At 55.4% G+C, this 26,401-nt stretch overlaps 7 protein-coding genes across 7 annotated transcripts; 5 read left to right on the top strand and 2 right to left on the bottom strand.

Annotated features, from left to right (window-relative positions):
* Positions 1-1,079: 1,079 nt before the first annotated feature.
* Positions 1,080-2,869, top strand: CGCS363_v011001 (uncharacterized protein; the record flags this gene model as incomplete). The annotated part of the gene is made up of 3 exons (XM_036642850.1): positions 1,080-1,208; positions 1,284-2,303; positions 2,357-2,869. The coding sequence occupies 3 exons, from the start codon at positions 1,080-1,082 to the stop codon at positions 2,867-2,869; spliced, it is 1,662 nt and encodes a 553-aa protein (XP_036492582.1).
* Positions 2,870-9,855: 6,986 nt separating this feature from the next.
* On the top strand, positions 9,856-13,114 carry mnl1 (ER degradation-enhancing alpha-mannosidase-like protein 1; the record flags this gene model as incomplete). The annotated part of the gene is made up of 2 exons (XM_036642849.1): positions 9,856-10,017; positions 10,076-13,114. The coding sequence occupies 2 exons, from the start codon at positions 9,856-9,858 to the stop codon at positions 13,112-13,114; spliced, it is 3,201 nt and encodes a 1,066-aa protein (XP_036492581.1).
* Positions 13,115-13,870: 756 nt separating this feature from the next.
* thp1 (G/U mismatch-specific uracil DNA glycosylase) lies at positions 13,871-14,857 on the top strand (the record flags this gene model as incomplete). Its single annotated transcript, XM_036642848.1, has 1 exon — positions 13,871-14,857. The coding sequence occupies one exon, from the start codon at positions 13,871-13,873 to the stop codon at positions 14,855-14,857; it is 987 nt and encodes a 328-aa protein (XP_036491598.1).
* A 258-nt stretch (positions 14,858-15,115) lies between these two features.
* On the bottom strand, positions 15,116-16,123 carry CGCS363_v010998 (uncharacterized protein; the record flags this gene model as incomplete). Its single annotated transcript, XM_036642847.1, has 1 exon — positions 15,116-16,123. The coding sequence occupies one exon, from the start codon at positions 16,121-16,123 to the stop codon at positions 15,116-15,118; it is 1,008 nt and encodes a 335-aa protein (XP_036492099.1).
* Positions 16,124-18,030: 1,907 nt separating this feature from the next.
* On the top strand, positions 18,031-19,296 carry ZFYVE19 (Abscission/NoCut checkpoint regulator; the record flags this gene model as incomplete). The annotated part of the gene is made up of 2 exons (XM_036642846.1): positions 18,031-18,116; positions 18,183-19,296. The coding sequence occupies 2 exons, from the start codon at positions 18,031-18,033 to the stop codon at positions 19,294-19,296; spliced, it is 1,200 nt and encodes a 399-aa protein (XP_036492096.1).
* A 196-nt stretch (positions 19,297-19,492) lies between these two features.
* Positions 19,493-21,265, bottom strand: CGCS363_v010996 (putative lysosomal cobalamin transporter; the record flags this gene model as incomplete). Its single annotated transcript, XM_036642845.1, has 1 exon — positions 19,493-21,265. One exon carries the CDS (start codon positions 21,263-21,265, stop codon positions 19,493-19,495), a length of 1,773 nt encoding a protein of 590 aa, XP_036492097.1.
* A 595-nt stretch (positions 21,266-21,860) lies between these two features.
* On the top strand, positions 21,861-26,378 carry paa-3 (Protein cft1; the record flags this gene model as incomplete). The annotated part of the gene is made up of 5 exons (XM_036642844.1): positions 21,861-23,952; positions 24,003-24,319; positions 24,367-24,540; positions 24,595-25,837; positions 25,891-26,378. The coding sequence occupies 5 exons, from the start codon at positions 21,861-21,863 to the stop codon at positions 26,376-26,378; spliced, it is 4,314 nt and encodes a 1,437-aa protein (XP_036492095.1).
* Positions 26,379-26,401: the final 23 nt, after the last annotated feature.

Here is a 26,401-nt window from a genome sequence, read left to right as displayed (position 1 = left end):
CTACGCTACAGCTATGTCCTCACCGCGATCACTGGCAGCATCGGTGAAGATAGACATGAAGTGCATTTGCTGTAATGGGAATGTAGACGGACTCGACCTGACCTGGCCTGACCTGGCCGGTGGCCTGGCCTGACTGGGCTACGCTGCGCTGCGACTTGACTTGCGTCTGCAACTGCGCGACTGCGTCTTCTTGCTGGCACTGGTAACCTCTTGGGATCTTTCCTTCTCCTCTCAGTCTGTCCATCTGTCTGGCTTCTGCCCTTGCTGCCGAGTCTTCTGCCTTCTGCTTCTCCTCCTCCTCCTCCTCCACCACCACCACCCCTCGTTCATGGTGTTGTGTGGGCACACACCCCCCTCCCCGCTCTATCTCTCGTTCTGTTCCTCGTCCACCCCCAAAGCTCCATCTTCTCCTCGTCGTCGTCCGCAGCCAGGTGCAGCTTTCAAATCGACCCGCTCCTACCGCTACCCGCACTCAACAGCCCCGGGCGGCTATCGCCTGCGAGTGAACTAGCCCCATCCATGTCCCCGCATGCGACTCTCTCATGGCCCGTGTGCAGTATACAACGGCTTCAAGTACCTCGTGTACCTCCAGCATCGATGCCCCCCGGTCACTTCTCAACCCACCCCGGCGATGGTCCCGCTGCCTACTGTGCCTTTCTCTGCGTCGTCCCAAAGAGTGGGCTGGCTCAACCTGGACCACCTAGCCCAGTCCCCTCAGACGGACCTTCCCTGCAGAGAGTCCAAACCTTTTGATCGGCCATTGCTGTCCACTTCTCTCGTCATTAATAGGCCGCGACCTTCTTCCTGCCATCGCGAGGCTCTCCTCCTCCATTACCTACCTTACATTTCAGACACGCCCCGGTCCAGAAAGGCTGACTCGAGTTGCTTTTTCAACTACTTCTTAACCTGCCTTCTCCCCTCTCTGAACCACAACACATCACACACACAACGCACATGCGCCTTCGAGGAGTGGACCGACATCACACCAGCCCTCGAGACGTCTCTCAACAACACATTGAACATTAGCCATCATCACCTACCATTGCTGTGGCAACTCGTCTCCAGATATTCACCTCGCCATGTCAGACCAACACTACATTGATCATCAACAAGACGGATATAGAGACCCCGTATCCCAAAGGTGTTCTCCAGTGCCCCAGGCTCTCACAAACAACTACCCAGACCTTAACAACAGTCCTCCCTTCAACGTAAGTTGCCATCACCTGCGTCACATCCATCATTGGAAGTGGCGTGCCCAACCCATAGAATCTAACCAGTCAAAGGTTACTCAAAACGAGCCGCATCATCTCTTGACCCCGCCATCCGGCATCAGCTCGCCGCCTTCCATCCATCAAAACGTCAAAATCATGCACCACCCCGCCGCAACAGCAACCATGTATCACTCCAGTCCGCCCGCAAATAATAGGATGTGCTGGACCAATCATTACGATCTAAGTGCTCCGCACAGCCAAGCTGCTTCTCCGATGCCCATGAACATGCACCCAGAGGGCCATTTTGAACAGAACTACCTTCATGCCGAGCCGCAGATCAAAGATGAAATCCCCGAGCCACCTCCAGGGTACCCCAATTTCGGCTCTTTTGGTGTTTCCGGGCAGCCAGACTCGGATCATGGCTCTTTGTCTCCTCAGCTCCAATCGAACTTCTACCCCATTCCCCAAGACGGTGTTATGTTCGAGTCGCATCCACTGATGAACGGAGCGGACTTGACCATGGCCCACCAGTCTCCCTACCCCTCTGCCCACCAATTTCCCATCAACGCACAACCCACCGGATACCCATCACAACACAATTTCCAAGACAGAGACGACATAATGAGACGACCGAGCTACGGTGGCCTTCCTTACCCCAGCCAACAGATAGAGCGCCCAGTTGCCAGCCCTCGGCTGCAACCGAGACAGCAGACTCAAACACAAACGCCAATGCCAACAGAAACGGAAGAAGATCCACAAACAAAACCCCGTGTAAGGAGGCTGGCTCGTATGAGGAATCGTGACGACGAAGACGACGCCCCTAAGCCCGTAGTACAACTACCCAACCAATCGCCCTCAAGCTCGTCTGTAGAGGACGAGCCAGCCACGCTCATTTTCAAACCCAGCTGCCCTGACCAAGAACGATGGCTTTTCCAAAGACGTGCTGAGCTGGAGGATCAAAAGGGAAGTGGCATCTGGGCAACGATCACAGCCGAATACAACCGGAAGTACAATGCGACTTCTGATATCCCGCGTCTGCAGATGGTTTGCAGCAGAGGAAGGGCTCCGTACCTCGCATGGCACCCGACAGATGTGAGTTATCAAGACCTCTATGATTCCTGCAAACACTTTCTAATCTAGAACAGGACGACAAGCTTCGACGAGCCATCCTCTTTGACGAACAGCAGCAGATGCAGAGGGTTTTCGCCAAGTTCAAGGAACTCGGTGGCGGCGCATACGCCCACTGGGGCCGCAACGATCTCGAGCTTCGCATGGTGGAACTAGGCTGGGCGGACGTCCACGTTGAACCCTCGCCGTTGGACTCCAGCGTCAGCGTCCGGCGGCGCAGGAAGCTCAACCGCCGCCAGTCTACGGCCCAAGATACACAGTCTAGGTTGAACATGACCGAAGAGGACCAGGCGCAAGTGATGGAAGAGATCGTCGCACACAGGGGCATCAAGCCTGAGGATGAGGATGCTGAGGTGACCCTCCACGAGATGCAGAGAATGCGTCTCCAGCACCCCAAAAACGCCCGTGTGACGAAGCAAGAGACTCAGGAGAGCCTCATCGCAAGCGGTGGACGTGTGGCAAAGATCGCAAAGTCTTCAGCGGCAAAGGCCAAAAGCAGGACTCGCGTGCAGAGATCAAAAGCTGCATAAATATGCCCACGACAACATCTACACAACCATTCAACACCCAACACTTGCTGGCCATGTTTTCATTCTACTTCTCAGCCACCTGTCATTGATTTTTGGAGTTCAATGCTTTTCTCGGAACCAAAGCTGTCGGAATGAACGCATAGATTGTCGAAATGTTTTCCTTGTTCTCCGTAAAGATAGAGATACCATCGCTCATTTTTTCTTGTTGGGGTACACGGTATACCCGGTTGGAATAGCGGCAAGGGGTGGGTCGGTTGATTTTCAGTTGGACATGCATATCATCATTTTACACATCTTACGCTTCTTGTACATACTTTTATTCCCAAGATTTTGGACACATGCATCACCACACGATCAATACCACGGTCTGTTGGACCACCTGAACTCTGTACCGCTCGATGGACCCCTTTTCTATGTGATATCATCGTGGTGGACTCTTGTCCTGCCTATTTCGTCATCCTGCCTATTGATAAACACACAGAAAACAACAATACATCGGCTAGGGCAAGTCTCACAGGGATACCAAAGAGAGGGGAACAGACTCGTCAAAACTAGGCACGGCAGGCAGGAGAGCAGGCAGAGATCCCAGGTTTTCGGGACCAAGGCAACATTCCCCCTCGAATGATCAAACCATCATCGCAGTCACCGACAACACGAGAATGTCACAGTGACAGCGGCTACGTACGCATCGAGAGTCTCGAGGTCTCATGACCAGGGGGGATGGGATGCCGTCAAACAAAGGCAAGCTCGTCCGTTGCCGACGTCAAAGTCGTAGGACGTGTGCTACGCCGTTGCTGCCTTTGGGCCATTCACCTCCAATCTCCCACGTCCAACAGCAACCTCCTCCACCACCAACATGCCGTAGTCTGGTGAGGTAGTGGTGGTGCTTCCCCATGCTCCCATCCTACGCCTCTTCAACGGGCGCCCCGTCTGTGCCCCCCGATGCCGAGGACCCAACGACCAGGAAAGCAGAGAAAGCCTGCGGCTGTGGCTTTTCCAACCACCCACACACCTTTTCTCCCCCCCCCTCCTTCTCCTCCTCCAGGCTCCTCCTCCTCACAAATTTTGTGATGAACCCAACCCCCGACCGACGGATGGATACACTCACCACCTCATACGACATCCACAGCCAGACCGTGTCCGCGGCCCTTCTGGCCCGGATGCGACAGTGCTGGTATTCCGCAGGGTAGCCCCCCTCCTAGGGAAGGGGGTCCCCTCCCCCCCAGCCAGCGATCGAGGTTTTTTTATTCATCCTTTCGAATTAAGTAGCGGCGCCGCCCATCTGCTAGTGTAGTCCATGCCTGCTCCAATGGCATTGCTGCCCTGCGGCTGGCCCGCCGGCAGCAGCAGCCCCGTTTACATGAACAGTGGGTTTCTTGGGGGCAGGAAGAGCGCGCGCGGACCGGGTGGCCGTGGGCAGGGTACAAGGCCCTTTCGGCTCGGGTCATGGGAAGGGAAGGAGGCAGGAGGGGGGAGGCAGGAGGAGGGAAGAACAAAGTGCGAGCGAGTGGGCTCTCTCTGGAGCCTCTGGAGGAGGCATTCCGCATCCATTATCACGATGGAGCCTGGAGAGAGCAAAATAGACGAGCAATTGAGCAGCAGTCAAGGTTGTGAAGTAAGGTAACAGGGGGTGGGATAGGAATACATACGTACTGCGTACAAAGACAGCAGATACAGACACACAGGGTCACATCTGTAGCGGCGACAAACGGCGACGAAGTTGAACCTGACAGGGCCAGACAGGGCAAGGCAAGAGACCAGCAAGGGGCTACTCGCACGGGGCAAGATGGACGACGAAAGGACCGCGCATGAACAGGGAGCGGCGCGCACCAGCCTAGCAAGCCTAGCACACGCCAAGCTAAGGTAGCCAGACAAGGTGAGGGGACCCTGGAACGGTGCTGGTCACCGGCCGACCTGTGCCTTTTGACGCTGTGTGTGTGTGTGTGGTTTTTTTTTCTCCCCGGGGCGTCCCCGTGTTGCCCGTGTCCGCCAACCCCTGACGATACCCTCGATACCCTGGAAGAAACTGAACGGTGTCAGTGGAGAAGGAAAAGGCAGACAACGGTGGGTACTCCAGCCGACGGCCCCACTGAGCGGCTTCCGCGCACTGTGATTGTCCCGCCAAGACGACTTCTCGGCTTCCCGGGGGTTGCCTCGCTCACGTGAAGTGGGAAGCCTGTGAGGAATACCGGGGCTTGATTGACGAGATAGCCTGGATAGCATGCTGTCAACAAGATGAGATGAAGAGATATGGAGGGACGGGAAGGATCCCGTATCTTACACAAACTGGCTTGTCAAACATGATCCCATGTACCACGCGGGCTTGGTGACGATGCCGCTGAGGACTTATCACTGTCAGTCAGTTTTCGAATATGCACACGTCCCGTACTGGCTGGACGGGCAACGGCAAGGCAGGTTGCGAGTATTCGTATCAGATAGTAGCTTCAGAGGCGCGGTGATGATGGCAGCGACGTGCTTCCGCTGAAGACATAATTCGAGACAGAGGGATTGTATGTGCGTGGCACACATACACACACACACACACACACACACACACACACACACACACACACACACAAATGGTATGGGGTTTGCCCGTACTCCAGGTTCGTGGGTGCTTCCTTCGGCCGGTATCATCGTCCTTCCTCCGGACCAGATATCGGGTGGTTCAGTCTCCAGTCTTTGCTCCCCTTCCCATCCGTTTTCGTCGAATCGAAACCTGTTGCGCGCCAAGGTACGCATTATCTCACAATTTCAATCGCATTTACGTCCCATCCCATGGCCTCATCTGATGGTGCGAGAGGGTCCAGAAGGGTCAAGACGGCCGGAGAGGGTCGGCTCCCTGATCCTGACGAGGTGATGCCAGGGCAAGAGGGAGTGGCGGCCGGATCGGAGAGAAACTCCTCTTTTCCCCCCTCCTGTGCCTCCCTCAGGCCTTGACCGGTCGTGATGGGGAACGTATTTCCTGGCCTGTGATTGACTCTCGTCTTCCCAGGTTCCGGGAAAGGACCTCAGTGTGAAGCCAAACGACCAGGGGCCCTGAACAGGTGACGGAGTGATGAACACCCCTGTTTGCAAATCAAACCTTCGGAGGCTCGGTGTGAATCGCGGGCACTGGTACGTGCGCATTCCCGACGCCCCCTCAAGAGAGGCCCCGGCAAACCTGGTCGAAGGCGGTTGAGGAATGGTTGTTCCGCACTGTCCCCTGTTTGCGCCAGTTGTGGAGTCATACGCTTTTCTTGCGCCAGTCTGCTCTCTTCTGCAGAGACACTTCATCAACTGTCCCAGGAACTCGGTAAATTGCTGTGGGAAAAATCAAATAGCAATGCCTGATTTTGTCCACTTCTACGACCCTGAACCTGGGTCAGTCCTCTCGGGGTTGAGGGGAGCCGCTGCTGCCTCCTTCCCATGTCCATTGACGGGTCCGTACGGGTGCAAAACGGCAACGCGAAATGATCCCCTGTTGATTTGCTGCTTCGTTCCCGTGCGTGAGATTCTTGTCTTTCTCGGGTGGTCTCCGCCGTTTCTTGCTTCTCAGATTTTCCTTGACGAAACTGTTGCCGAGAGATTCACCTGGGGAGACGAGATGGGGAACGACTGATTCCCCGCTTATTTTGCCATGGGGTAGCCGATGGGCGTTGATCAATTGGGGAGCCATTGGGCTGAGCTGCCATCCGCGAAGCGATGTAGCCCTCTGTTGCAACTTGCCGTGCCTAGACCGGCAAACCTTGTCTGGTGCACACGTCAACATCGTCTGGCCCATTTGCTTTTCTGCCGATCTTTCTGCTTCTTTGTTTGTCCCGTCACGCAATCTACTATTGTCCTGTCCAAAAAAGGCATTGACTTCCAGATTGCTGCCCGCAACTGGACAAAATGGTCGTCCGGGTTCATGTTTGGTGTATTTGAAATCTCCAGCGCCAGGGTTGCTCGTTTGTGTAAATTCGATTGGTCCTGCGCCGCTCTGAACCGCCCTTCAACTTCCAACCGTCCAACAGCAAGACTCGCGAAGCGCGAAGCGCGTGTGCCAGCGTGAAAGAAAATCATGCCATCCATCACGTCTGTCATGCATGGGACCCGGAGCAAGCTGCCAGATCATCCCTAGACTAGCGAAGAACGGGCGAAGAAGTGGCCGGGAATTCTCATTTGCAGCGGCTAAGCCACGACTGATGCGGTTTCCAGCCAATTGCAAAGCATACCAGTCTGTCGGGACACTCTCTTGTCGAATCAAAGCCGCAGAATGGAACCGCCTGCCGGGTTGAACCTTTCCCTTGCATTGGGCTTGCAGAATCCCATACAGGAGCCAGTCGAATCGACTCGAACGGTCGTAACAGGGAGGTCGTCCTTCCCCTCTCTGCTTTTCCACCAGTGGGCGTCGTCTGCTCACAGTTCACTGGTGGAGTGGCCTACGCACTGCGGGCAGAAAGCTCTGCTTGCTGAAGTCTGCAGGCCCTCCGTTTGATTATTGCTCTCTTGCAGCCTTCGATCCAGAGTATCGGGACTAAAGTCGGTGAAGGTACGTAGTTTGCGTACTGCTGTTTACAGCAAGGCGTCCACGTCGCTGCTGCTCTCCTGCCTGATTTGAGCATCCGAAACGCACCGGAATTAACTGGTAACTGGCTTGCCTTCCCGCGCCTGGTATAGTACCCAGGGTCCAAGGCATTGCGCCCGTTTTGCGATTTTGACCTGCGGTAAAACGGCTGGCGTATGGACTCCTTCGAATATATCCTTTCACTCTTACCTGTTGAGCCTGGGACCATCCCTGAGTTGAGATTGATGGCTTTGCGAAGAGCATACAAGCAGTAAACCAAAATAAAGCCTTGAGATGTGAGGCTGAGCTTCTCTCCGTCCTAGCTCAAGGCAAACATGCAGCAGCATGTCCTCGATGCTCCGGACTCGGGATGGCAGTGCGGACCCTGGACTGCGGGCGTTGTAGTAAAGTGATGACGGTCGTTGCCAAGAGCCTTGTGCGGCGAGTTCGGTGCGTGGGTGGCTTCGTTGATGGCGTACCAAGTACATCAAATCCTTGTTACCGGCAACCGTCAGGTAAGAGACGTGATTTGTCGCGTAAGCGAAAGGTCCACTGGCAGTATCCATCCAGGCTGAAGACCTGGCTCCCTGATCCCCAGGCCTTGGACCGAAATGGTAATTCGTCAATAGCGGTTCATTACTGGCTTGACGTCGTACTGTGAACCAATGACCAGTTTTCCAGGCTGGAACCCATGATTTGCATGCCCAAAGTTGATGTCCATGGTCTCGAAAATGGCCTGGCAGTGTGCGTAGGCAGTGCGCGGCCCGTTCTGGCGGCCGCCTCTAGTCTGATCACACACCCCTCCCCCCTGGTGTTTCCTTGCCGTGACTCAAACGAACTAGGTAGACGTCACGGCCAGACAGCAGAGTTGCCCTGAAGCGGCGGTTGCCGAGAAGAAGTTGACGTTGACATTCATTTCTTCGGGTATGATTCGGACTCGCCTGAGGCAGAATGGAAAACGACCCTCATGGAGCCTGGAGGTAGCCTGGGGTTCGTGGAGATGCGAAATGCTGCAGTACGACCTGGAGGACGTTGTGCCCAGTGGGGTGAAGTCAATGTACTTGTAGGGCATGTTCTTTGGAGGCCTGCTCTGTACACGACAGAACAAAGTCCGATGTTCCTCGATCTTGGATTGCGTGGATGCTGCCTGCGCTTATGCGGCGCGTCTATCTCCATCAGCGTAAGCGCTCTCAAGCTCTGTGTCGGACCTGTGAAGTTGAAGGATTTGGCGCCGTGGAGTTGGCAGGAAAGCTTCTCTTAGCGTCCGAACGCACTGGCCGCACCTTGTTCTACCTTCTCGATAAGATTATTAGCTCAGGCCGTAAGCCACATACACAGTGTATGTACGTAAGCAACGGAAAGCCTCCACCTTCTACGATGGGTGATGAAAAAGGGAAAACTTCGATTGCCCCCCTCGTAACGTTTGTTGATGGCTAAACCAGCGAAGGTTTTGGTCGTTGTAGATGACGTGGATGTCCCACGGAACTGCAATTCGGACGAAGCTGGGCAGAAAAAGCCGTATTGTCGTATCGACTAGTACGGTACCTTATCATGCCAAAGTAGTAAGTGCCCGAGAAGAATAACCGCTCAATGCTGCAGAAACTCTAAAGAGTAAAGAGAAAGCGGCACTTCAGCCTGTGCCGGCAATGCTGCGACTTTGCACCCTCCTCAGCGGAAAGCTCGCCGGCGCCTGTTCTCACATCGGCAGACTTAGCAGAGAATTCCCGACCATTCCTGCACAAGTTCAAGTGAAGGAAACGCGGGATGCGTTGTCATTTCCTGGCCAGTCAGGTCTCTTTCTCTTGTGCCGTCGTCTACGCAGTGGACCACGCCTCTTTGACCTGCGATCCAACATTGGCCTGAGCTGAAATTCCTGCAGATAAGAACAAGGCGAGTCAGGGCGCTGGAGGCAGATTTCTGCATTTCGAATGCTGTTCTAGAAAACAGCATCCTCAGACTTGCTCTGACTCGGGCACGTTCATCCGATCTTGGAAGACTCAGGTTGTCGCAAGATGCCAGCAGATCGTGCTGAGTCAGTTTTTTGGTGGTTGGGAGACTTTCCACTAGCCACTTCACTAGCCACGCTGATGTCAAGGCTCCACCAATCGGAGACGCAGAAGATGTCTGTCTGTCCGTCTGATTGTGGCTGCCAAAGGACAGACAGACGCATCCGTTCCATCTCCGTCTCCTTCCATCCCACTTCGAAATTCAAGGAGGCACGAGACCTGCCTAGGGACGCCATTCTCTCAATTCAACGTCCATTTTCTCTTCGTCGCACATCTTATTATTCAGTGATACCCGATGCTTTGTTTTTGATTCTCACGTCACTTGCATCATTTCAATGATTCCATGAAGAATCACGTCACGATCCGCGCATAAATAGAGGCATCTGCCGCTGGCAGCCCCCTGGTTGATGGGAAACCTGTCTGGCCCTTAGCTGTGGAGAGATAGCATCATCATGCTATCGCGAATTCTTGTTCTGCTGTATCTGTGTCTATCATGGCCTGCAGCTGTGTCTGCAATCAGCACCGCCAAGCTTGCCGAACTGCGAAATGCTACTACTGACGTCTTTCATCATGGCTGGAACAACTACATGGGCATCGCTTTTCCCGAGGACGAGGTTGGTACATCCCTAGTGTTAGCAAGGAGATCCAGACAGTGCTGACCAGAAGTTCTAGCTGCGCCCGGTTTCCTGCACCCCGTTGACGCGCGATCCCGCGAACCCCGCCAACTATGACCTGAACGACGTCCTCGGTAACTACTCCCTTACCCTGATCGACAGTCTTTCGACCCTGGCAATCCTTGCAGGAACTCCTTCCGATCAAAATACTGCCCTGTGGGCTTTGCAAGAGTTTCAGCAGAGCGTCACGACGTTCGTGGAATACTACGGAGATGGTAGGCCGGGACCGTCCGGGCAAGGACTCAGAGCTCGGGGCTTCGATCTCGACAGCAAGGTCCAGGTGTTTGAGACAGTCATTCGCGGAGTGGGTGGATTGCTGAGTGCACATTTGTTCGCTGTCGGGGAGCTACCTATTCCAGGGTACGAACCGGGGCACAACCACCAGGAAGACGAAGATTCGGACCCGCTAGAGCTGCCGCCGATATCATGGCCAAATGGCTTCAAGTATGATGGTCAACTTCTCCGGCTGGCATTGGATCTTGCGGAACGACTTTTACCTGCCTTCTACACCAAGACTGGGCTGCCGTACCCACGAGTCAATCTACGGCATGGTATCCCGTTTTACGTCAACTCCCCGTTACACAAGGTTTCGCGCGACGACCCAGACTCCCCTCGAGCCACCAACGAGAAGACAGACACATGCAGTGCTGGTGCAGGGAGTCTGGTCCTCGAGTTCACTGTCCTTAGCCGGCTGGCGGACGACCCGAGATTCGAGCAACTGGCCAAGAGGGCTTTCTGGGCAGTGTGGAAAGGCAAGAGCGAAATTGGTCTTGTTGGGAATGCGATCGATCCCGAGAAGGGGGAATGGGTCAGCTTTGACTCGGGCATCGGCGCTGGTGTCGACAGCTTCTTTGAATATGCTCTCAAAAGCCATATCTTGCTGTCTGGCCATGAGCTACCCAACACCACGACACGGAAGCCGCCTACGGACCGACTATGGCTCGATCCTAATGACCTTCACGATACGCCGCTGACACCTGAAGAAAATTCTTCTGGGGCCTTTTTGGAGGCTTGGCACCACGCCCACGCAGCGATCAAGCGACACTTGTACAATGATGCTCACCACCCATACTACATGACCGGTCATCGAACCCGCGGGTACGCATTTACGAGTTGGATCGACAGCCTCGCCGCATTTTATCCAGGTCTCCTCGCCATGGCAGGTGAAGTGGAGGAGGCCGAGGAGGCAAACCTATTATACACAGCGTTGTGGACGCGTTACGGTGCTCTTCCAGAGCGATGGTCGGTTCGTGAAAGACAAGTTGACTCGGGAATCGGATGGTGGCCCGGCCGACCCGAATTTATCGAGTCAAATTACTACCTCTACCGTGCGACCAACGACCCCTGGTATATTCACGTTGGAGAGATGGTACTCAACGATATCAAGAGACTGTGCTACACTAGATGTGGCTGGTCTGGCTTGCAAAATGTTGACACTGGGGAGAAGGCCGACCGCATGCAGAGCTTCTTCCTTGGCGAGACCACCAAGTATCTCTACCTCCTGTTTGACCCAGATCATCCCCTGAACAAGCTCGACGCAGCGTACGTCTTCACAACCGAAGCGCACCCGCTCATCATTCCTCGACGAAGGACGAAACCAAAGAAGAAGAAAGAACGTCGCCAACAGCCCAAGAATATCAATGTCTATTATGACGAGAACTTCACCAACACCTGTCCGGCTCCAAAACAAGTCCCGCTGACTGGCTCGGTTCTTGCCGCTCGGCCGGACGTGTTTCACGCTGCAAGCTTCGTCAACCTGCACACCATCTCGAACCCACACAGTGGGGTTGAGACAGTTCCTGCGGGCAAGGGAAGCAACGGCTCTATTTCTCGGTACAAGGCGAACCACGCATTCTTCCCTTGGACACTGCCGAGGTCTTTGATTCCTGATAATGGTACTTGCGCTGCGTTGCCCTTTAAGCCAACTTTGATCATCGAGTTCCCGTCCAGCATCCAGCAGAGCGGCGTTGGTAGCGCTTTCAACAACCTCTTTGCGAACACAGCTGCCTTCAAGACACCGGTGGGCGTCAGAATAGCCGCCCTAAATGGATTGAAGATCCACTTTGTGCGGGAGGATTCATACGACGCTGCTTACGACCATACATGGCGTGTCACGCAGGTCAATCACATGCCGCTCGGTCGCGATGAGCCAGTCCACATCGACGCGGATCTGTTGAATGGCATCTCCGACCCTCTATTCAACCGGGTGCGTTACAACGGTTTCGTGGAGCTGATTATGGCCCACGGTCAACCCAAAGTCCACAATGCTAGCGAGCCAGTACCTGCTGAAGGATTGGAGATCAACATCAATGACCTGGAGGATCAGGTACAGTTGGCGGAGGAGCCTGGGTCTGACATGCAGGAGGACCAAGCTTCTTCCAAGAGCATGAACACGGCGTACAGGTCGATGCTCAAGTCCATGATTCGTGCCGTGACATCAGTCTTTGATCCTACCAATACCCCTGCTCCGCGCCCTGCAGGAAGTCAAGAAAAGTTCTTCATTGAGAGCTTTATGGGATCAATATCGGTGGGGAAAGGCGCAGTGCCTCTCCCCGACACTCCTGATGCGTCGATTCCCACCGACGACGAGCCACCGAATCTCCCATGGCAAACTGTGTACCTGGCAGGGTATGCTTGCGACGGGCGGCTTCCTGATGAAGCACCTCGTCAGCATCAAGTCATCGTGATGCGACGTGGGGGCTGCTCTTTTAGTGAGAAGCTTGCCAACATTCCCTCCTACACGCCTTCGTTGCGTGCCTTACAGCTTGTCATCATTGTCGACGAAGAAGAGTTTGACAATAATTATGTCTACAGTGCCCCCGACTTGTGGGAGTATGAACTTATCAAACCTCACTTGGATGTTGAGCAGACAACACCGGCAGGGATGCGAAGGCCGCATCCCATTGCTTTGGTGATGATCCGCGGAGGTGGCCCAGAGGCATATGAGAAATTTGGAAACGCTCTCGGTGTAGGAGTGCGGAGGAAGTACTTCATCGAGACGCAGGGGCGGAGAGTCGACAACATCATCGTCCTATAGGAAGGGCAAAAGCGGAAAGTCACAGAGGTGTCTGCTTTCAAGCGGTGGTTTTCGATGTTTTTTTGAGAGCATAGCGTGAGGGTTGTACTGGTTGTACATACGGGTCTGGAACCAGCTGCATGATAGATACCACTTGGGGAGTTTGCGAGGCCTGCAGGCCGTATAGACATTGAGCGTTCATCTACCAAGCATTGTTTCTCGATGTGAGTCTCCAAGCCACTTGTGTCATTTCCTTTGAGTTCGAAGGACCATGAGAAGCTGCCTGCCACTGCCTGTTTGACAAGCTTCGTCTGTTGATGCGACTTCGAGTAAGGTAAGTTTGGCACAATATGTGGGTCTTTCCCAGAGTCCTTGCCAGGGGTTGGACGTCCCTGCGGCTTCAGACATATTTCAGCGCGGTGGCGACTCGTCTGGAACAGTGGCGCGAGCTAAAGGTACGGAGTAGCAAGAGTTGATTAGCAGACTACTGACTCGAATTCAGCTTCCATCTCATCTCATCAATTGCTTCATCATCACCATCAGCTAGGTATTTTGACTTCGAACAACATTCGAATCTACTTCGAAGGACCGCTCTGCCTGTAGCAACGGACGAGAGCACCTGTCACGACATCTAGACATCACCACACAACCCCGGTTTCTGTGCCTCGGCAAAAGACATACAATCAGGGTGTTCATTTCACCAGATATCGGTCACTAGATAATTGCACTTTCTTTCTCGTCCGTCGTTGTAATAAGCTTCAAAGCCAAATATAGGCCATGGAATCCCCGTTCTTCGACGGCGCAGAGCCGCAACCGAAACCCGCAAGCTTCCAGGGCCGCCTGCAGCTTCAAGATTTCATGTTCAAGCACGAATCCCCGTCCCCAGCAGCATCGCCGTCGCCGGCCCCGTCACCACTCCGGCGTAGCCCCCGGAAGCAACCCCCACACGGCGGACCCGTCGTCCGCTCGCCAGCCCGGGTCACCAAACCCACCAGCACCACACCGCGGAAGGTGAAGGCGGAACCTCCCTCGACCGCCGGCGACGAGGAAGACACATCACTGCAGCGCATCCCACCGCGCAACACGGCAACAAAAGCGAAGCGCAAACGCCAGGCAACCGGCTACGCCCCGCCGTCGACCTACGCGCACCTCTCCCCGCTGGTCGACATCCTCGCGCCCGACCTGCTCATCCTCTTCGTCGGCCTCAACCCGGGCCTGCAGACGGCGCGCTCCGGCCACGTCTACGCACACCCGTCCAACCTCTTCTGGAAGCTGCTCCACTCCTCGGGCATCACGCCGCGGCTGTGCGCGCCGCAGGAGGACCGCGAGCTGCCCGCGCTCTACGGCCTGGGCAACACCAACATCGTCGCGCGGCCGAGCCGCAACGGCGCGGAGCTCAGCAAGGCGGAGATGGACGAGGGCGTCGGCGTGCTGGAGGAGAAGGTGCGGCGGTGCAGGCCCGAGACGGTGTGCATTGTGGGAAAGAGCATCTGGGAGAGCATCTGGCGGGTGCGGCACGGCAGAGGGATCAGGAAGGAGGAGTTCCGGTACGGGTGGCAGGATGAGGGTGAGAACATGGGCGTTGTGAGGCAGGGTGGTGATGGTGATGATGAGAAGGGGGAGGCTTGGACTGGCGCGAGGGTGTTTGTTGCGACGAGCACGAGCGGGCTTGCTGCGACCCTCCGGCCGGCGGAGAAGGAGAGGATTTGGCGGGAGCTGGGAGAGTGGTGCGAGACGCGGAGGGCCGAAAGAGATGCGGCTTGATGGCGCTCTTGACATATTGTTCATCACATAGCATTGGTTACCGGTACTAGTAGCGTCGATTACTATTGATAATAAACTATCTCGTAATATCCACCTTCACGCTCAGTGTTTCTGTTGCCAGGTCCAGGTCTCTCCCGGTCCAAGAAGCCTCCGTGGTGGGTATCGGGCGCCCAAAACTCCTTTCGAAAAAAAATCATACAGCCGGCCCGATTCATGCAGACGTTTTCCATTATGTACAGTTGGGTCATATTCGATTGCTTATGCGGCGAAGACCGTGGCCAGGACCACAGCCAACATGGGCCAGAAGCCGAGGGCTTCAGAAACGGCCCGGAAAGCGGCAGAAGTGGTACCGACGTCGTCAGAACCGCCCGAGGCGGTCGTGCCGTTGGGGAGGGTGCCGTTGATGAGGATGGTATCGGTGTTATTGTAGATACCCTTGGTGACGACAGACTGGTTCAAGCCCTGGTAGCTGCCGTTGCCGAGGAGGGCACTCATGTACTCGGTGCTGTTGTTCTCGTCGCATGCGCAGGGCTGGTGGTCAGCGCAACCACACATAACCGGCTTCGTCTGGTTCTCGCGCGCCGACTGGTTGTAGAAGCGATAAGGGTGAGAGTAAGGGTACATGTGGGCGCCCGCGAGCCAAAGACCGGGCCAGAAGGCGAGACCACCGCCGATAAGCAGGAATGGGGCGATGGAACCGGGACCTCTTGATGCGCCGGCTGCGTAGGGAACCTTGGCACCGCCGCCGTATGATCCGCCGTAGGCCGGCGCGGGGCCGCTGCCCGTCTTCGTTGATCCGCCGGAGCTGTCGCGGCTACCGCCTCTCGCGGAGCCTCCGGTACCACTGGCACCGCTGCTGCCGCCGCTTCTGCCTCCGCTACTAGAGCCACCTGTACGAGAACTTGATGAGCCACCAGAACTTGAACCGCTAGAGCCAGAGCCAGAGCCAGAGCCAGAGCCAGAGCCAGAACGACTGCCGCCGGAGCGACTGCCGCCAGAACTACTGCCTCCAGATCGACTCCCACCGCTGCTGCTGCTACTACCTCCTGATCTTGACCCACCTGAAGAGGAGCCTCCTCCTCTGCCGCCGCCGCCGCCTCCGCCGCCCTTGCGCTTCCACAGCTTCTCGTCCTCGTTCGCGTTGCTGTCGCGCTCTTCTACCGGTGCGAGGAACGAGACATCTGAGGCGTGGAGCCCGGGCTCGAGGGCTGCGGCCCACACGGGCGCGAGCAGCGTCAGCGCGACGACTGTGAGATCTACTCTCATTTTCGGTTGCTACGGTGCGTTTGCGCCGGTTTCGGTTCGCTCGGTGGAATGTGCGCCGATCGTCAAGATGCGATGTTGGAGCAAAAGTAGTCTTTTTGATGGGTGTGCCGTTCTAGCCGCACGCGACTTGAATTAGAATGGCAGATAGATGACTGGGGGAGGGATTGTCGTAAGATGTGGTAAGAAAGTGTAAAAAGTAGGCTTCGGAGGAACAGCAGGTGGGAGCGGGTGCAATTTTGTCTCTTTCCGTTTCAAGTCGTCTCAGAGTGCCAAGAGCTGCGCTGTGCCCGCCCAAACAGGGATGTGTCGGAGTCACTCAATTCCCGTCAGACTGATGTGTAATTGCCTAAGTGGTTGTTGCCACCAGCCTATGATGACATGCGACTCGGAGTCTTCGGTTCAAAGGGGTGTGTTTCCTTCCGTCACCGTGTTTACCCCAAAATCTGGGTAAGTGGCCTTTGTGGCGCGTTTGGGGTTCTCTTTGATGATCGACGGCCCGGGCGATTTAAGCGTCACCTCTGGAAAGGTGAATGCGCGATGAAGTCAAAGAAGGATTCGGTGTGGTACAAGCGTCTTGGTAAGAAGCGATGGTGCGAATAGGCAAGTTTCTCTGAGGTGTGGAGTCTTGGTAGGTGTGGTAGGTGAATCGTTGTGTTGATGAGACGACTTTCCGAAAAGAAAAAGAATGCCCAGAGCAAGGGACGACATGTTTTAATACCATTCAGGTCATTCAGGTCTCCGTCAACGAGGACCCTGATACATCGTCAGTCAGCCCTGGCGTCAGGGTACTTGGGGCGCCGCCGTGGGCAATCCTTCGCGTTTGGCTATGTTCATCCTGATCCACAAAGCTTCGATCCCGGAGATGTTTGCTCCTGCTTCCATGTATCCGTAACGCGCGACTGCACTGCCCGCAGGCAACAGAGCTGGTTTTCAGATTGGTTGAAAAACGACTTCTTTCTCGCTCCCTCCGTTTGCATAAATCGTAGGAGCATTACCACAAGGGTAAGAGCCAAGGCCCGCCACTGACATGTCTTTGCCCGCGCCGTTAAGGATATTCACCGCTAAGACATATGATGATTTTCGTTTACCCACTTGGGAAAATAACATCGGTCAGCCAGGTGGCTAGTGACCGCTACTACCTTAGCACCATGGGTCAAGTGGAAAAGCTCAGCCTCCGTCAGGAGGATATGATAGCTTCGTCTTTATGTATAGCATTGCCATCGCCGTATCACTTGTCCTCGTTACAATTGTGTTCTCTTTGGTCTCTTGCTCTTCAGAGTCCCGGGACAATGGAATCATGCCGGGCAGTTCCCTGGCGCACTGCTGCAAGTTCATGCATGGGTACTTTGGCCCCAGAGGTTTCTGCCTAGTGCGCCTGGGTCCCCCAGGGTATCTCGCTTATTGTAAGCTTAATTGGTGGCTGGCGTACCATAGTACAGTGGCTGTCGCTGTGGTAGCGGAGGCTGTGCAAATGCATCATACGCCCGACACTGCTGAAGAACTTGAGGACTGCTGTCATTTCATCACTCCACCAACCCGGAGAAATAGTCAAGCTAAATAGCTTCAGTCTGCGAGATCAAAACGATATGATCACGAGGTAGATCTGGTTGCCTTACGAACTGCTACGAGGTACCCAGATCGGACTTTCCCCGCCTGTCTCATCCTTCTGCAGCCAAATCTCATGCAAGTTTAGCAAGTCCCTGGATGCCTTGTGGTTTGCCTCGCTTGGTGCTCCACACTTAGCATTCAACAACCTCACTGCAGTCGGGCGGCGAGTATTGGCCCCTCGCATAACCATCACACCACAGACCACGCCTGCTTTGGACAAGACCCATCTCACCAAATTCTACTGTCGCATTGCATTGCTTTCCATCTCTGATATCGAGAGAGAACCGCCGTCCTGCGACATGAGCGGTTCTGACAAGAGTCTGCTGGATCGCCTGAGTGCGCTGAAGGGCGGCAGTCCTGGCGTCTCATTAGACCGTTCATCAAAGTAATCAAAACCAAACCCACCAATAGACCTCATCTGGTTCATAGCAGTGCTAAAAAGTGTTCAAAGTGCCCTGAACGTCTCTCTTACGGGCATCGAGCCCCCCAAGCCCCCCTCACGAGAGGACGCACTGTCCGCCCGGCTTCGCTCTCTCAGAAACACCCCCGAGCGCGAGGTGCCACCACCACCGCAGCTGCAGTCACACACCTCGAAGGCCGTCGGTCACGAGACCGCAGCCCGCGGAGAAGCCGCAAGCTTATCGCCGGCGGGGCCCCGTGGGTTCCACCCGGCGGCGGCACCGCCTCAGTCCCAGGCTCCGACAGATGATGTCGATCCATTTCTCGAGACGGATGACCAGACCCTTGAAGACCTGCTCAGCGACGAAGACCTCGGCTCGCAGGAGCAGTGGAATTTCGACCCCAAGGCTGAGTCGGCCAAGGTGAACGCCCTTCTAGAAGAACTCTCGAAGGCTTCGCCCGCCCAGCACGTCCCGGACAGCACCGACGATGGCAACGGCGGCGGGAAGGCCAGGGACGCCGATGATTCGGACGGCGAGGAGATGACCAAGGAGGTGGAAACGTTGCTCTCCCAGGCTCTCGACGATGCGCGGCTCAATACCCAGCCCGAAGATGTGCCTGACCCACCAAGCAAGCACCAGGGTGCTGCCGATGAGGCCGGAGAGGACCAGCAAGGTGACGGCGACCCGGGCTTCTCCCTCCCGTCCGTGCCCTCAACCATTGCAGCCCCAAAGTCCGACAAGGTTCATGATGACGGTAGTCTGCCCGGCTTGTCTCTGCCGTCGGTCCCATCAGGCCAGCCGAAGCACGAGGACCTTGACGATGACCTCGCGGCGCGGATGGCTGCCCTAGGCGGTCTCGGTGCTCCGTCCGAGGGAGGTATGGGCCTGCCTTCGGTACCTACGTTCCAGCCCGCCGATCGGGCAGTCAAGAGGTTGACGTCAAAGGCGGGCTACACGGACGAGGACGCCGACACGTGGTGTACTGTCTGCCTGGAGGACGCAACGCTGCAGTGCCTCGGCTGTGAAGACGTTTACTGTGCCCGTTGCTGGCACGAGATGCACGTTGGACCGGCTGCCGCGTTTGACGACCGCACCCATAAGGCAGTCCGATTCATCAAGCCGAAGAAGGACCAGCAGAGGAGGGTAGCATTGGGAGCATCATGAAGTTATGACAATGAAAGTTTTAAGCATTCTGTGAGAATATACCAAATTCCGTTTTCCCCCGTCGCCGTGTGCCATGTCGTACCTATTTAAAAAGCAAATTCCCACACTCCTTGCTAGTAACCCGAGTCTTCCATGCGATGTGCTTATGTTACAATCCTAGCATGTGCTTAGCAAACTAATGTTTAGTGCCCATAACCTAAGCCTCAGTAGAGCGGCCGCCGTTGTTATTCTCTGAGGTGCCGTAAGTGTTCTTAGACTTCGACCGCCCCGTAATATCCTGCCACGTAGCACCGAATCGGCGGCCAGTGCTAGCCAGCAAACCCTCCTCCTCGTCTGCCTCAGCATCCTCGTCGATCTCAGACATGTTGAGCTTGGGCGTCCTGAAAAGACCTGTCATGAAGACGAGGAGGAAGACGCCAAGGAAGACGAACTGCGCCCAGAAGTCGAGAGCGCCAAAGAAGGGCCAGGTGATGGTGATGCGATTCAAGAACTCCGCCATGATGGACGGAGTGCACACTTTCAGGGCGTCCTTCTCCAAGCCTTCAGAGCATTGGACGAGGTAGTCGGGCCTGTCTCCGCAGTTGGAACCGTGAGGGGCAGTGCAGAAAGTTTGTGTGCCATAGATTGAATATTGTGGTGCCACCATGTTGGCGATGGCATAGTTGATGGCCAGAATGATGAGAGCCAGCATGACTGTGGCGATCAATAAAGCTTGAGGGGCAGTCCTGCCCTTCCGAATCTGGAAGATGCGGATCCAGAGGAAGCGAATCCCAACAGTTGCAATGCCCGTGATCGAGCTGCTGAAAAACAGCAAAACGAGGAGAGCCATGAGGATGTAGTCAACTGGGAAGGCCTTGGCAGACTGCAGGAAGATCCAGTTGATGGGCTGGAAAATGTTGATATGGCCAAGGATGTAGCCACATCGTTCCTTGCACAGCGAGTTCTTCGCCTTGTCAATGCCTGTGATCAACATCGAGACCCAAATCAAGATGGACAGCAGGAGAATCAGAACACCTCCGAGCAGCTTGATGGGCCTCAGAACGGCGCAGATCTTCAGCCAGATTTTGTAGATGGTGCTGTGACCCTCTCCCGATGCCTCCGCCGCCAGTCTCTCCCGACGGGTCAGAGTCCTCTCCTCCCGGATGAGGGCCTCAAGCTCACGCCTGTCCTTGGATGACATGCCTTCGGGGCGTCCGGCATTGCGCATCTCCAGCTGTCGCTGTCGCTCGCGGTTCTGTTCCAAGGCGGAGGCAGTGTTCTCTGAGAGCTGAGGTGCGGAAATCGAGGGCGCTGACTTGATGAATGACATGGGAAGAAGAGCGAGGCCGGCCGCGGTGTAGAGGATATAGAGCAGAGTGCCCAGAGTGACGAGAAGGCCGAGTGCGAAGGCCAGCGCCTTTTGCCCATTGTTTTGAACAAGAACCCGCTTGAAGTAATCCAGATCCCAGTTGGCCTCCGAGTCGCTACCGGCAGCTGGCACGAAGAAGCCGATGAGGAAGAGAATCACGACCAGAACAACGAAGACCAGGGTGTACTTGAGCGCGCTGACCAGGCGGCTGCCGAACGAACGTCCCTCCTCGACCTCGATCTCATCGTATTCCTCATACCAGAAGTATGCGAAGGGAATCACAATGAGGCACAGTAGAGCGTCGAAGCTGTAAAGGGAGTAGTAAACGATGCGAAGTGTCTGCAGAATCTCGTAAACCCTTTCTTCGGTGGCCCAGTCTTTCTTGACCCCGAGTGATGCATGAGTCGTAGACGAGATGAGAGCGATGTCGACAGGGAGGAGCAGGACAGTTGCGAGGAGAGCTGTCAGACTGACGATCGCAACGACGCTGACTATGGCAGATCGCTCCCGGGGTGCCTGCCAAGTGAAAGTGGTGATGATGGCTGCCAAAAGGCAGAGGCCGACGGCAACAGCATACGCCACCCAAATCAGGCTGGTTTGGAGGAGGCCGGCGTTGGCCATTTTGATCGCGAAACGGCAGCGCCTCTTGGAATCAAGGGTGTTTTTCGAGAACCAAAATGTTTGGTTGTTTTGCGCGAAGTCGAATTGGAGGGGAGCTGTGGATAAGGTGTCGTCGATGTTTCACTCTGCCTCATTCCAGAAGGGGGGAGCTCCAGAGCTACGATGGATGGTAAATAGTGACGAAACTACTGGAGCAGGTAGCTATGGGCAAGGCAGGTAGGTGACGCAATAGCGCCGTTTAGCGCCTTCTGATCCTGACCTCAGTCGCGACAGAGGCGCGTGCCATTGACTGAGGTGGTGCTATGACCAGGATCCAGTCAGTGCTTGCAGGCGCAGGTTGCTGAGGTGAGGTGCCCCGGGCTTCACCTGCCCGGAATTGAGGACTTTCTGTTGATCCGTCATCCTAATTCTGCCCAATCAGACGGCGCAGACGATAGGTAGCAAGGACCCGCGATTGTTTAGAGCTCGCGCGCCTGCAAGAGAGCTTTTGGCTATTTGCGACAATCTCGACACGACCTCACCCGAGCATCTCTCTCGCCAAATTCGAAACCTATGACAGCGGGCGGCTCAAGGGCAATCGCCTGAGACTGTCCTCATGCAGTGCTATACCGAGCTCACGCCGCCGACTGGCGTGCAGCACAGCCTGAGTCTCCCTTTCCTCTCGGCGCAGAGCAACAATCTGGTCGTCGCAAAGGGCTCGCTGCTTCAAATCTTTGCAACAAAGACCATCTCGTCAGAGATTGACCACACGCAGAATCGTGAGAAACAGACCTCGAGGGCTGATACCCAGTACGACCGCCGATTGAACGACGACGATGGCCTCGAATCCTCCTTCCTTGGCGGCGACGGCATGCTGGTTCGCGCCGATCGCACCAACAACACCAAGCTTGTCCTCGTCGCCGAATACCCAATATTTGGAGTCGTGGCAGGCCTTGCGAGAATCAAAATTCAAAATTCCAAGTCTGGAGGCGAAGCTCTTTTGATTGCTACAAGAGTGGCTCGTTTGAGTCTGGTGCAATGGGATCCCGAGAAACACGCACTCGAGGACGTCTCTATCCACTTCTACGAAAAAGAAGAGCTCGAAGGCTCGCCATTTGATGGCCCGTTGAGCAATTACCCAACTCATCTTGCTGCCGATCCCGGCTCCCGATGTGCCGCTCTCCGATTTGGCTCCAGATATATCGCCTTCCTACCCTTCAAACTAAACGATGAGGACATAGATATGGATGACTGGGATGAGGATGTGGATGGACCTCGGCCGGCAAAAGAGCCGTCCGCAACTGCGGCTACAAATGGAACTAGCAACTTAGCAGATGTACCATACTCAACGTCATACGTCCTCCCTCTCCCGCAGCTTGATCCCAGTCTCCTCCATCCTGTGCACCTCGCCTTCCTGCATGAGTACAGAGAGCCGACCTTCGGTATCATCTCTTCGATGCAGCGCCGCTCCAACACCCTACCTCGGAAAGACCACTTCTCCTACAAGGTCTTTACCCTCGATCTGCAACAAAGGGCATCCACGGCTATTCTTTCCGTCAACAACTTGCCGCAGGACCTCTTCAAAGTTATTGCCCTTCCAGGTCCTATTGGAGGAGCTCTTCTCGTCGGCACCAACGAGCTCATCCACATTGACCAGTCTGGCAAGCCCAATGGTGTGGCTGTCAATGCTTTCACCAAGGAGACGACCAGCTTTCCTCTGGCCGATCAGTCAGAGTTGGATCTGCGGCTCGAGCACTGCTACATTGAGCAAATGTCTCCTGAGAATAGAGAGCTGCTCATGGTGCTCAGCGATGGTCGTTTGGCCGTCATCGCTTTCAAAATCGATGGACGTACCGTTTCCGGACTCAGTGTCAGGATAGTACCCGCGGAGGCTGGAGGCAACGTTGTGCAGTGCGGTGCCTCTTCGATTTCACGGCTGAGCAAGAACGCGTTCTTTATTGGCAGTACTGGTAGCGACTCCCTCGTTGTGGGTGTCACCCGGAAACAGACACAAAACGCGCGGAAGAAAACGCGTTTGGTTGACGACTCTTTCGCGGACGACCTTGAAGATGAGGATATCGACGATGACGACGATGATGATCTTTACGGCGAAACCACAACGACAGTTCAGTCGAGCACAGCCGCCAATGGCGTGCCCAAAGGAGGAGAGATATCATTCCGCGTTCATGACTCTCTCCTGAGTTTAGCTCCGGTCAAGGATATGACGACGGGCAAGCAAGCTTTCATCCCGGAGAGCGAGGACGAGAAGAACTCCGTCGGCGTCGTAGCTGATTTGCAACTTGCGGCTGCCGTTGGCAAGGGCAATGCAGCCGCCATCGCCATCATGAACCAGAACATTCAACCAAAGGTCATTGGCAAGTTTGAGTTCCCAGAGGCGAGGGGATTCTGGACCATGTGCGTTCAAAAGCCGATTCCAAAATCACTGCAGGGCGATAAGGGCGCAAATGCTGCTGTGGGCAGCGAATTCGATGCTTCATCTATATACGACAAGTTTATGATTGTTTCCAAGGTTGATCTAGATGGTTACGAAACGTCAGATGTTTATGCTCTTACAGGCGCTGGTTTTGAGGCTTTCACGGGGACAGAGTTTGATCCTGCGGCAGGTTTTACGGTGGAGGCGGGCACGATGGGAAAACACATGCGTATCATTCAGGTTCTCAAGTCTGAGGTGCGATGCTACGATGGAGGTGAGTTATCGGCACTTATAACTGTCGTTCAACGCTGACGAACAAACCAGATCTCGGCTTGAGTCAAATCTTGCCGATGCTTGATGAGGAGACGGGAGCTGAACCACGAGTCGTCAGTGCCAGCATCGCGGACCCCTATCTCCTGCTGGTACGAGATGATGCGAGCATTATGGTTGCTCAAATTGATAACAACAACGAACTCGAAGAGATGGAAAAGCAAGACGACACCATCTTATCAACACAATGGCTTGCCGGGTGTTTGTACACCGACACCACCGGTGTGTTTGCTCCGATCCAAACCGACAAGGGTACCCCAGAGAGCCAAAGCATTTTCATGTTCCTGCTCAGCTCAGTGGGAGCTTTATATGTAAGTCCGTTTCACAACATTTGATTTCCAACTTCTAACGAAACCAGATATACGCTCTTCCCGACCTCTCAAAACCGGTCTATGTTGCTGCTGGAATGACCTACGTCCCCCCCTTTCTCTCTGCGGACTACGCCGTTCGTCGAGGCACAGTTCAAGAGACATTGACGGAAGTGCTCGTGGCCAAATTGGGCGATGCCACGGAGTCTTCGCCATATCTTATTGTGGGTTCTATTCGATGAAAGATTTACGGCGTATCATTCTGACTCAGTTGACAGCTTCGACATGCAAACGACGACATTACTATATATGAACCGATTCGCCTTGAATCACAAGACAAGTCCGAGGGCCTTGCAAAGACTCTCCACTTTCAAAAGATCACAAACCCGGCTCTGGCCAAGAGCCCAGTTGAAGTAGCGGATGACGATGCCAATGAGCAACCTCGTTTTGTTCCTCTTCGACCGTGCGCAAACATCAACGGCTACAGCACCGTCTTCCTTCCTGGTGCCTCGCCATCCTTCATCATCAAATCTGCCAAAAGCGCTCCCAGGGTATTGGGTCTGCAGGGCATCGGCGTTCGTGGCATGAGTTCTTTCCATACCGAAGGCTGTGAGCGCGGTTTCATTTACGCCGATTCAGAGGGGCACACGCGTGTCACGCAACTGCCCGCCGACACAAGTTTCGAGCTAGGCGTGTCCATTCGCAAGATCCCAGTCGGAGATGCTATCGGCCTCATCGCCTACCATCCTCCCATGGAGACGTACGCCGTTGCCTGCAGTGTGTCGGAGCCCTTCGAGCTCCCCAAGGACGACGACTACCACAAGGAATGGGCCAAGGAGACCATCACCACGTTCCCGCAGATGGAGCGCGGTATCATCAAGCTCCTCAGTCCCGCCACATGGTCCGTCATTGACACTGTCGAGCTCGATCCCCACGAGGTTGCCATGTGTATGAAGACGCTCCACCTCGAAGTGTCCGAGGAGACCAAGGAACGCCGCATGCTTATTGCCATCGGCACGGCCATCAACCGCGGCGAGGACCTGCCCATCCGTGGCCGCATCCTCGTGTACGATGTCGTGCCCGTTGTGCCCCAACCTGGACGCCCAGAGACGAACAAGAAGCTCAAGCTGGTCGCCAAAGAGGAGATTCCCCGCGGCGCCGTCACCGCCCTCTGCGAGGTTGGATCGCAAGGCCTGATGCTTGTCGCGCAGGGGCAGAAGTGCATGGTCCGTGGCCTGAAGGAAGACGGCACCCTTCTGCCTGTCGCATTCATGGACATGAGCTGCTACGTCACCTCCGTACGCGAGGTGCGAGGCACCGGCTATTGCCTCATGGCTGATGCCTTCAAGGGTGTCTGGTTCGTCGGCTACGCAGAAGAGCCTTACAAGATGATGCTCTTCGGAAAAAGTACTGGCAAGTTTGAGGTCTTGACAGCAGACTTTTTGGTCGATGGAGACGAGCTGCACATCGTCGTCTGCGACAAGGACGGCGTCATTCACGTAATGCAATTTGACCCTGAGCGTAAGTCTCCCCCGTATCCCCAGACTGCTTGGCAAATCACTAACCATCCGCAGACCCGAAGTCTCTCCAAGGCCACTTGCTGCTCAACCGTGCCTCCTTCTCGGCTGCGCCGAACCACCCTACTGCAACCTTATCACTTCCCAGAACAACCACCGCCGCACAATCCGCATCCGCGTCCAAGAACCCACCATCAACGCTCATGCTTGCTTCTCCCACGGGTGTTCTTGCGGCCCTGACCCCGCTATCAGAGCAGGCTTACCGACGCCTGACATCCCTGTCCAACAGCATTGCCGCAGCGCTCCCTCACGCAGCCGCCACGAACCCAAAGGCCCACCGGCTCCCGCCCCTGGACGCGCGCCCGCCGGGCGTCGACACAAGCGCCGGACGCACCATCGTCGACGGCGCGCTCCTAACCCGCTGGAACGAGCTCGGCGCAGGACGCAGGTCGGAAGTCGCCGGCAAGGGCGGCTACGGTAACGTGCTGGAGGTCCGGGGCGAGCTGGAAGGGATCCTCGGATGGAACGGGTTGGCCTACTTCTGAGGCAATTGTAAAATAGGAGGATC

This window comes from Colletotrichum siamense (genome assembly GCF_013390195.1).
Source record: "Colletotrichum siamense strain Cg363 chromosome Unknown KSG_Cg363_contig07, whole genome shotgun sequence".
Taxonomy (NCBI): Eukaryota; Fungi; Ascomycota; class Sordariomycetes; order Glomerellales; family Glomerellaceae; genus Colletotrichum; species Colletotrichum siamense.
The sequence above is the reverse complement of the archived record's forward strand: the minus strand, read 5'-3'. Positions and strand labels throughout refer to the sequence as shown.